At 35.8% G+C, this 11,697-nt stretch overlaps 2 protein-coding genes across 2 annotated transcripts; one reads left to right on the top strand and one right to left on the bottom strand.

The window, feature by feature from the left end:
• Positions 1-4,922: 4,922 nt before the first annotated feature.
• Positions 4,923-6,216, bottom strand: LOC139850290 (uncharacterized). Its single transcript, XM_071839878.1, has one exon. It carries the CDS (start codon positions 6,140-6,142, stop codon positions 4,958-4,960), a length of 1,185 nt encoding a protein of 394 aa, XP_071695979.1. The 5' UTR covers positions 6,143-6,216; the 3' UTR covers positions 4,923-4,957.
• A 1,811-nt stretch (positions 6,217-8,027) lies between these two features.
• LOC139848221 (pentatricopeptide repeat-containing protein At3g02330, mitochondrial) lies at positions 8,028-11,025 on the top strand. The gene has a single exon (XM_071837950.1). The coding sequence runs from the start codon at positions 8,092-8,094 to the stop codon at positions 10,720-10,722; it is 2,631 nt and encodes an 876-aa protein (XP_071694051.1). The 5' UTR covers positions 8,028-8,091; the 3' UTR covers positions 10,723-11,025.
• Positions 11,026-11,697: the final 672 nt, after the last annotated feature.

Genomic DNA, 11,697 nt, shown 5'->3' with positions numbered 1-11,697 from the left:
CCTCATTAAATAGACAGGTACATAATCTTATCCGTAAAGGTACAAAGAATCCAAAAAAATCTTATCCAGAAATCAGGAAAAATCCATTCTGATAAGGCGCAAGGCGCAAGGACGCAAGGACGCAAGCCCTTATCCTTGCGCCTTGCGTTTACACGCAAAGGCGCAAGCCGCAAGGTCGCAAGGTCTAAAGATACTTGCGCCTTGCGCGGGCAAATTCTCAAAAAAAAAAAAAAGGGGGTTCCAGCTCAGAAAAGGCCAAAAAAATGGGTATTTTGGTGATTGACCCTTTTTTGGATCACTAATTGGATCAACTTTTGGATCCATTAATTCGTATAATTGGATCGGGTACGGTGGACTTTTGATCACGATCCGATCAATACCTTTTTTTATAGAATTAACGAGGAATATGTTATATATAAGAATGAACCGAATCATCAAAATGATGAAGGATCCAAAGTTACAAACGAATGATAATAGGATTAAGAACAACCTATTAAAATCGCAAATTCAACTAAAAAACAACAACAAAAGAGACCACCGAAATACAAACCAAAGTGGCGATGTAAATGACATACATTTGAGCTAGAAAATTTGTAGCCTTTTTCGATGTCAACTCAGTACAAACATGTAAGCCACTTTTTTCGATGTCAACTCAGTACAAACATGTAAGCCCATTAATAGATATGGATGGATCATAGATCCAAATTTGTAGCCTTTTTCAATGTCAACTCAGTACAAACATGTAAGCCACTTTTTTTTTTTTTTTTTTTTTTTTGCAAAAAAAAAAACTAAAACTTACATAAAAACGAGGTTGTTTTACAAAGAAAAACACTCTCAGCAGAGAATACAAAAGAATGGAAAAAACGGAGAAACTCGCACCTAGAAATCAACCATCTAAACAAAAACTATCTATAAACGAGCCTCCCCTAACAAGCCGAAAAACCTTAATACGAAACAATACAATACTAAACTGAAACAATTCGATAGAAACGGGAACCAAACCAAACGAACCACATGAATCAACCTCTAGGTCCCGCCATCTTCAACTTACCATTGACCATCTCTTTCAAAGTGTTCTTCCCGGACCAATTCTCTATCTTATATAAACACATTGGCGGATCCATCACCCGAAACATTCTCCTCGGCCAAGCGTGTCATCATTTCGTTGAATGCCGCAAAAGCCTCCTCGAACATGTTTCCTTTCCCGTTTGCTGAAGAACCACCGTCTCTTCCTTCCATCATGAGGACCCATAAAAAGTTTTGTGTTGCATCCCGGTAATCCAAGTCGTGAAAATGTATTTTTTTTTTGGCGAAAAAACGAGAACTTTATAAAACGGAATACATTTTCGAAAAGAAAACGAATTCTACAAGAAGTACAAAAGAGGATATCCGGTGAGGCTCATACCTAGAGAGCGGTTACAACGAACTATCTAAACCGAACCTCACCTAACTTAAACCGAAAGCTAACCAAAACTAAATAGACAAAACAATGAACTACTAACACCGAAACTACTACAAGTCAAGAAACATGAAATCAAAAAAGAACTTAAATGTCCTTAATGAACACGCTGAATTTAGCCATTTCGGCACCTTGAACCACTCTCTCCTTACGCTTATGCCACTTAAACTAGGAAGAAAACTACTCTTCTTAATATATCTTACCTAAAAACACTTGCATAAGAAGCCAAGTAATACTGTTAAGTCTGTTATACATGTCTAACAATATCCACAAGTTCTCGCATCAAAACACGCATGTTACAAAGTTGTTTACTAGGTCTTTTGAGCTTGGACGTATTAAGATCCTACGGATTGTGTAGCTTGTTTTCTGGATGTTTTTACCTTAGGATTTTTATAATTTCTAATTGATAACTGGATGTCGTCACACCAATTATGTTTCAAACCTATGCAAATATTGTAAGTTGAGGCAAAGAGGGTGTGTTGGAAAAGAAAAAATAAAAGTTCCTTTATTTGCCTATTTGGGTACTATAAGACCATCTTTAACCCTCTCGGGTGTATTAGCGTGTTGGTGGGTAAGGGTGGGGTGCTTGATGGGCGTGCTGGTAAACTGCTGGCTAATGGGGTGGCGTGTTGGTGGGTAGGAGTGGGTACTTTTTAATTTCTTTTTCATTTTTCTTTCATTTGTTATTAATTTTAATTACTTTTATATATTATTTTGTAAATTATAAAAAAAACAAATAAATTTAATAAAACACACAGGATTCAAATTAAAAAAATACGATTACATTTAAAAAAAAAAAAAAAGTCCTAAATTACTTTATTTAAAATTCCTAAAATAAAAAAAAATACATAATTAAAAGTCCTAAATTACGTTAAAAACGTCCTAAAAATTAAAAAACAATACATAATAAAAAAAATTAATATATAGAGTCTTGACTGACGTAACCGGACTCAAGGCTACTCGAATCGGAGTGCGGCTGATTGTAAGTCGATTCACCCATGTTTACGAGATACAACTCAATTCGACAGGGTCGTGTCTTGGCTCGCTCTTTTTGTGCATCTCATTGCTCATCGTTAAACAGAAACATCAAGGACTGCTGCCCTTCGTCGAAATACACAATTTGCGTAAAAACGTAAGGCGTTTCTTTTTCGAGGAATTTTTTCAACTTTGACCAATCAAAGTCGGAAACATCGACATCCTCAAAAGATTTTTCCCCCCACCTACGTATGACTTCCAGTCAAACGCAGTGCTACCCCCGTAGTGTACATCAATGTAAACTTTGTTCGAATTCATGGTTTGTGTTTGATAATGTTTCTGTTGTATATGTTTGTGTATATGTGAATGTGTATATGTGTCCCTGTATATGTGTATATATTTGCAAAATGAAATAGAACCGTTGCAATTTGGCTCCAAAGTTTCACCCATACAACGGTTGCTATGCAACCAGCTCGTGCCACGTACCCAAAACCATTCAAACACACCGGACGATTTCGTGTGCTAGGTTCCAGCATGCCGGCTCTTTTACCCCCAGCACGCCGTGTTAGCTGCGTGCTAATGGCGTGTTGGGTGCACACCAGCTCCAGCACGGGCGCGTTAGAGATGGTCTAAGAAGCCAAGGCATATGATAACAACCTATATTTTTTGTTGTATGGTACGTATTCCAGATCAATGGAAGAATCTGATGGCACCTTTGCTCACCTATGCATTCCAATCTTTTTTAGATACTTATATATGTGTAGCAAGCTCATACTATTTTATAGCAAAAGGCACGTAATTTTGGTTAACAAATTGATCACCGTGATAGATCCTAAAAACCTAGCTAGGAACGACCAAAATTATACATTTGAGATAGATCTCTCTTAATGTTTACAAAAAATGGTCATCAACAGGGGCGGACATACATGGTGGTCACCAATAGCACGTGTTACAAGTGAAATACGTGATCTAGTGGATTTTGTTTTTGGTTTTTAACTAGTGTAACACTAGCGGATAGTAATTTTTTTAGTGACACCATTAATAAGCCATATAGCAGAAAAGTTTTAGACTTTTAACCAGTTACAATGACACCGGTAACTACCATTCCTAGATGAGTCTATATCAGTCACTGGTCATCAATCTAAAAATTTCTATGGGAATGGGGAATTAAGCTCATATCTTTAAAATATATAATCATCTACAGACGAGCAAGTGTGCAACCTACAGTCCTAGCCTTTATATCTAGCATACCCTAAAGGCCGATTTATATAATAGGTTTTTCGGTGTTCTTCATGGCCTTTAAATCTAGCATCACCTTATTACCTGTATTCTTTGGTTGAGGTTGCCTATATGATCACAAAGTACTTGTATTTCTCAAAAAAACTAGTAGGGCCTGCAAGTTAATCAAACGATATATAGCTACAAAAGAGTCCCAAATCTTCCAATTAGTAGAGCCAGCAAGTTAATCAAATGATATATAGCTATTTTATAACTGGTTTATCTTTAATCAAGCAAAAAAAAAAAAAGGGGAATGTGAGTTCATGTCTTTGGATGCTTACAAAAGAGTCCCAAATCTTGCAATTAGTAGAGCCAGCAAGTTAATCAAATGATACATAGCTATTTTATAACTGGTTTATCTTTAATCAAGCAAATAAAAAGGGAATGTGAGTTCATGTCTTTGGATGCTTACAAAAGAGTCCCAAATCTTGCAATTAGTAGAGCCAGCAAGTTAATCAAACGATATATAGCTATTTTATGACTGGTTTATCTTTAATCAAGCAAAAAAAGGGAATGTGAGTTCATGTCTTCGAAAGTATTATCAACTAGTAATGGTAAATACCAAGTGTTTAGCCTAGAAAAGGTCAAGTCAATTCCCTAGAGCATCTCATGTGTAATTTTATGACGCAATAGCAATAAGACTTCCTAGCGTTCTTCATACCATAGCCTTTATATCTAGCATGCTTTAAAAGCTCGGAAAAAATTCTAAGTATTCTTTGTAGCGCATATATCTTACATACACTCGACACACACACAAAAATGTAACTTCCAAGTCTCTTCAATAGCCTTCAGATCTAGGAAACCCTTAAGACCGACTTACAAAATAAAGATGTCAATTCTACGATGTCAAAATCGTCAAGCAAATCAACGTTACGTAACTGTCAAATCGACATTCTCTTGGTTCTGTTACAGTAAATTGACGATTTCTATACTGAAAAAGTTAAAACAATTATGGGTAGATATCTTTACTAGTAAACACTATTGCTATAAAATACTGGATCTTTAAAATCAGAAAGCAGATCAACTGAAAGACGATGCTGCAAGCATTTCGAGACAACGCATGAACTTAATTTATTTTATCATTAACAACATAAACATTTAAAAGTATTATTTGTATAATAAGACAACCCAAATCCCACAACCGGAAAGAATGCAACCTTATGAATTACAACAAAACTAACATCAAAGTATTTACACGTATCTTATAACTTAAATAAACATAGTATTATAGCGTCAAGGTAAAAGTTAAAAACCATACCCGACTCGCAACTCATCATCATTCATCCTATTCTTGCTTCTCTCATAATCAACATCATCTGTAGGCAACTCAAACCTGCAAACAGGACACGTATTACGAATACCTAACCATGGCACTATACACTCACCATGATAATGGTGTCTACAAGGAAGCTGTGTAACTTTCTCATCCATTTTAATTTCATCTTTACAAACTGCACAGATCACACAATCATTATCACATTCTTTTAAATCTCCCTTCTTCAATGCTACTGATGGAAGATTATCAACAACCGATTTAGCAGCAGGAGGACTACCTCTCAAAGCTCTAACAGTTTCCACAAATTGCCCGATTAAAGTATCGAATTCAGGTGTGTATACAAAACCCTCACCAGTTACATCAGTTTCTAATTCAAGATCTCGTTCTAAGTTATTCACAGCTGAAAGAATCTCCCATTCCAAATTACCAACAGCAGCATCTCCTTCAGATGAAAGTTCAGACGAAACAGAGATCTCTTCGATCCTATTAATCACTGAACTCAATCCTCGTTCTCGTTCGTTAACCACCCTATCAGTATTAAAAGATTGACACTCCCAAAAACGTTCGAAATTCAAATCAGTAGTACGATTTCGGTCATCATTTCCATTATCAACTTGACCTAATTCTTCCGTATCAGAATCTGAATCAATTCCGGTGACTCTTAACCCTAACCCTAGCTCCTCGATATTATTCGAAACAAAGTCATCATCATTATCATGATCATTAGTTCCTACAGGGCTACTCGAAAATAGGCCGGAAACATGTTCAATTTCATCACGAGAATCAAATAAATCGGTAATGAAATCGATATGATCGTATTCTATATCATTATTATATAAACAATCAGGATAAACAGTTGAAGAATCTGGACAATCAGTCTCTGATTCCGGTTCAGATGAGCAATAAGAACATGAATTCGAGTTTACCTGTTGATTAAGAAACGACGATGAAGGAACAAAAAACGACGAATTTGAAGGTGAAAATGGATCGAAATTGAAAGTGTACGGTAAGTGTTCATCGTCTACGTTTACAAGATCATTATCATCGTCTTGAGTTATATTAGAACAGTTGGAAAAAGTATCTATGGTTTGTAATTGTTGTTCAATTTGTCGGGATGATGTATCCTCATCAGGTGATTTCGAAATATCCGCCATAATTGAATTTTGCTGAAACCCTAACCCTAATTTTTCACGAGGAAGACTCGTTAATATTTCTTGGAGCACGCGCTTTTCATCAATTAGAGGCCTAAGACCACTTCCTATTGTTACATTATCCGTAATTAACCGTTCATTATCCGTAGTTACCCGTAATGAACCATAAGCACGGCTTAGTTACCCGCCTTAGTTACCCGCACTCACCATGAATTTAATGGAAGAGTTTTGGTTAGTTATAGGAATTGTGGGTCCCAGTGGCTTTTTATTGTTAGACTTGATGATTTATTGCTTGTACGTTGTATATTAAGAGGAGTATAGTTTTAGCCATGATAGGGAGTGTTTAGTTATGAGTTAGTTATAGGATATTGGTGTTGATGTGGCGATGATGTGAAAGGTTAAGAGGATGAATAGTTTAGTTACGATAGGGAGTGGCCTAAGTAACACATCACTTTTTACTCAACTACGAGTATGTGTTCTAAAAAAACATGTTTACTCCCGGATTAATCTCCGTTTAGTCCCCAATTAAAACTCCGATCCCGATTGCTCTTTTTAAAAGCAGTCCGTTTAAATTTTTCAAAATTCATTTATTTAATCGGTCAACGTAAATTAATCGATCAAAATCAAATAAGGTAATCAAAGTCGGTCAAAATGAAAAACTGAGCAACATTTCAACATGAATTTAAATTTATAATTTGGATTCTTTGAATAGAATCAACAATTTTAGACAATTATGTTAAAGTTTATGAATATGTTTATGGTTATCTTCTATATTTACACACATAATATTTGAATTTTAATATTTAAAAATCAGTGTTCCAAAAAACGGGATGACCCTCCGATTAATCGCCTATTACTCCTTTTTTGAAGTCTCCAATTAATCCTTCAAATTAATCAGTAATCACCCAGAATATGTAAAATTGCCGAAAATTGCAAAAAACAGCCGGAAAATCAGTAAAAAACGGTCGGAAACTGTAAAAAACAACGGAAAAATCTGTAAAAGTCAACGTTGGTCAACAGAGGATTAATCCCGATTAATCCTCTTAAAGTCCCGACCGATTAATACTCGATTACCGTTTCTTGGAACCTTGATTTTAATATATAAAGTACGGTCGGATTAATGTCCAAATTGCTAATTAATCCTTCCGTAGTCTCGACCGATCAATGCCCAAATAGTGAATTTTGCAACCTTGACTACGAGTACTTGACACTTCACGGGAGTATGAGCTTCAACTTTCAACTGGCTTATTCAAAAAAAAAACATAAACAAAATTTAAAGGAATCAAAAGATCGTAAGTTTACAATTTATTAAACTTGAGTAGATCTTACGATCTAATTGACAAACAAACAACTATTGAACGATTGTAAACAAACAAACGAAATTGCAACAAAACCATAAACAATATTGCACCAATACGATACACAAACATCAAAACAATCAAATTTAAGTCACCACAACCTCGATTCTTCTATTAATTGGGTAAAACAAATCATCAGAAGTAGTCACCGCAAAAACTTAAAGACGAAATAAAATGAAACTCATGATAACCTATGAGATCGCAAAAAGACCCGAATGATGATTCGAAACACAAACAATCCAACGTCAATGACACTAAAAATCCATAAAACGGTCAAGTTACCCAACCATCTCCCACCGTCAACTACCAAACATAAACAAAACTCGTAAACATGCTAGAAACAATATAACTTATACCAATAATCAACCCAACTCGTTCCACGTACATTAACACCTAAAGAATCACTCCCAAGTCGCAGCTAAAAGACAACCATCGTCGGGCAACCCAAAAATACCTGCCTCGAAATCAAACGTAAAACATAAGCTGATCAGTTCCTCTAAACGGAATTTAGTCATCAAGGTAAGGTGACAAAATGGGTCGCGTATAATAATTTAGTATCCATATATTGGTGCGAATCTAAAAACTACTATTAATATGTTAACTCCATTGTTATACAGACATTATTCTACTCCCAAACAAACACTTCACAACTTCAAAATTCACAAACCCATGACCACTTATGTGAAAAAAACCTTCTCCCACATCTACCAACAATGCTCACATCAAAAGACCCTCAATCATGGAAAACAAGCACATGCTCACATGATTGTATCTGGGTTCATACCTACTGTTTTCGTTACCAATTGTTTGATCCAGATGTATATTAAATGTTCTTACTTGGATTACGCCCGTAAAGTGTTCGATAAAATGCCTCAAAGAGATACAGTTTCTTGGAACGCTATGATTTTCGGGTATGCTGGGAGTGGGGATATGGGTTTGGCTCAAACAATGTTTGATTCCATGGATGAAAGAGATGTGGTTTCATGGAACTCGTTGGTTTCGGGGTACTTACAGAACGGTAGTTGTTGGAAATCGGTCGAGGTTTTTATGCAGATTCGAAGAGAGGGTGTTGCGTTGGATGCGACCACGTTTGCTGTAGTTTTAAAGGCGTGTTTGGGTTTGAATGATTACAGTTTAGGTGTTCAAATTCATGGTCTCCTTGTTCGCATGGGGTTTGTTCATGATGTGGTGGCTGGTAGTGCAACTATAGACATGTACGCAAAATGCAAGAGACTTAACGATTCTGTTAACTTTTTTAACGAAATGCCTGTTAAAAACTGGGTATCATGGAGTGCTTTGATTGCAGGTTGTGCTCAAAATGATGAGCTTTTAAGTGGTTTGGAACTTTTTAAGAATATGCAGAAGGAGGGGTTCGGAGTTAGTCAATCAACGTATGCTAGTCTTTTTAGATCATGTGCAGGTTTATCTGCATTAAGTTTTGGTTCTCAATTGCATGGTCATTCTCTAAAGATGAATTTCGGTTCTGATATTATTGTAGGAACTGCAACTTTAGATATGTATGCAAAATGTGGTATGTTATGTGATGCCAAGAAACTATTTGACAAATTATCAATCCATAATTTACAGTCTTACAACGCCATTATTATAGGCTGTGCTCGTGTAGATCAAGGACTTGAAGCGTTACATTTATTTCGTAATTTGATGAACACAGATCTTGGTTTTGATGATATTAGTTTATCAGGTGCATTCAGTGCGTGTGCAGTGATTAAGTCATATGCAAGTGGAGTTCAGTTACACGGTTTAACAATCAAGAGTATGTATCAGTCCAGCGTTTGTGTTGAAAATGCCATACTTGATATGTATGGGAAATGTGGAGTTTTGGCAGACGCACGCCATGTGTTTGATGAAATGCAAATACGAGATGCTGTTTCTTGGAATGCGATTATTGCTGCATATGAGCAAAACGGGAATGTAGTCGAAACTCTTGAAATTCTTGTTTGGATGCTAAGTTCAGGTTTTGAGCCAGACGAGTTTACGTTTGGTAGCGTTTTGAAAGCTTGTGCTTTTCTTAAGGATATAAATTATGGAATGAAAGTTCATGGCAGAATAATAAAACTGGGAATGGGTTTGAAATCTTTTGTTGGTAGTACACTTGTAGACATGTACTGCAAATGTTTGAATGTTGAAGATGCAAAAAAGCTTCATGAACGAATGGATGAACAGACAATGGTGTCTTGGAATGCGATTATTTCAGGGTTTTCATTACAAGAACAAAGTGAAGAAGCTCAAAAGTTCTTTTCTCAAATGTTAAAAGTTGGAGCTAAGCCCGATAACTTCACGTTTGCTACTGTTCTTGACACGTGTGCGAATCTCGCAACTGTCAGTTTAGGGCGCCAAATACACGGTCAAATAATCAAACAAGAAATGCAACATGATGTGTTCATTTGTAGCACTCTTGTTGACATGTATTCAAAATGTGGCAACATGCAAGATTCAACACTAATGTTTGAAAAATCCTTAAACAAAGATTTCGTTACGTGGAACGCGATGATTTGCGGGTACGCGAATCACGGACTCGGTAACGATGCTTTACGTGTTTTCGAATCGATGAAACTCGAAAACGTGAAACCGAATCATGCAACGTTTGTATCAGTCCTTCGAGCGTGTGCACATATGGGGCTTGTAGATAAAGGATTACATTACTTTAATTCAATGCTTAACATTTACAATCTAAAACCTCAATTAGAACATTACTCATGCATGGTGGATATATTAGGGCGATCCGGTCAAGTTAACAAGGCGTTAAAGTTTATTAACGATATGCCAATTGAGGCTGACGATGTTATCTGGAGAACACTTTTAGGTATCTGCAAGTTACAAAGAAATGTAGAAGTGGCTGAAACGGCAGCTCATGCGCTTCTTCGGTTAGACCCACAAGACTCGAGTGCGTATGTACTTTTAGCCAATATATATGCTGATGTTGGAATGTGGGAAAATGTGTTAGAGATTCGAAAAAACATGAAGGTTATTGGTTTGAAAAAAGAACCGGGGTGTAGTTGGGTTGAGGTGAAATCGGAGTTGCATATGTTTACGATTGGGAATAAAGCTCATCCTAAATGCAATGAAATTTATGAGAAGCTAAATGAGTTAATATGTGAGATGTCATGGTTAAGGTCTGTGAATGATCATACTGAATTTATATTTGAAGATGAAGAGGTACAAGAAGAACAGCATGAAGTACAACCCGTCTATGCTGTCAGATGATTTTCGAAATAGTATATTTTCGAAACCATCACAAGATAGCCCAGTGGTTGGGGCCCTGATATCTTTGCAAGAGGTCTTATGTTCGAATCTTGTGGTGGCCAGGCATGGAGTAATCCGGTTGGGTCATGTACATTAGAAAATGGGGTTGGAATACTCACCTTCTCAGGTAATTCGAATGAGACAAACCGTATAACTTATAATTTTTGTCGAAATTGAGTGAAATTGGTGGTGGGATGGACTTTAATTTTGAAATGGCTTGCTTCTTAAGGATGATACTTCATAATCTCCAGCTCCACCTGAGGTTTGTCCAACTTGTACTTATACATTCAAGCTTTTGTTCTGAATTTAGCTACTTGAAATTATATTTAAACTAATCAATGTATTGCTTTTTTTGTTACCCTATAAATTACTCATTAAATATCTCCGACTACGAAATACTAGCTTTTTCTCTTAGATGTTTTGCATAGTTTGATGAGTAACTCTCTTTCTTATCATCCCTCCCAAAGAAAAGAAAAAAAAACGATACAGTTTTAGTTCTAAAGAATACAACTTTAAACTTGACCTTCTTGTTCGTTTGACATAATTATATCTTTTATGTTCAAAGAAGAAAGTAATTTATGGTAGTAGCTATAACAATGTAACATATTTCTAGCACTTAGAATAACATTAGTAGAATTTCCTTGCATCATCCCAAAATATCAAATGAAAGTTCATAAATTTTCGCCTTTCGGTGTTCATAAAACACTAGATCATTTAAAAGAATTTTACAGGCACAGCTCTGAATAGTGACATCTCATTATGAATGATAATTTGTAACATTTTTGCTTAAAGTGTTGCTGTAGGCAGAATGGTGGCTTTATTTTAGTGTTTATTTATCTATTTACTTTTTATGTTTATTTATTTATTTATTATTATTATTAAATTTTTTTTTTTTTTTTTTTGTGTGATTCTGTTTGAGTTGTATTTAGGTATGAG

Source organism: Rutidosis leptorrhynchoides, chromosome 5 (assembly GCF_046630445.1).
Source record: "Rutidosis leptorrhynchoides isolate AG116_Rl617_1_P2 chromosome 5, CSIRO_AGI_Rlap_v1, whole genome shotgun sequence".
Classification (NCBI taxonomy): domain Eukaryota; kingdom Viridiplantae; phylum Streptophyta; class Magnoliopsida; order Asterales; family Asteraceae; genus Rutidosis; species Rutidosis leptorrhynchoides.
This window is presented reverse-complemented; position numbering and strand designations above follow the sequence as displayed.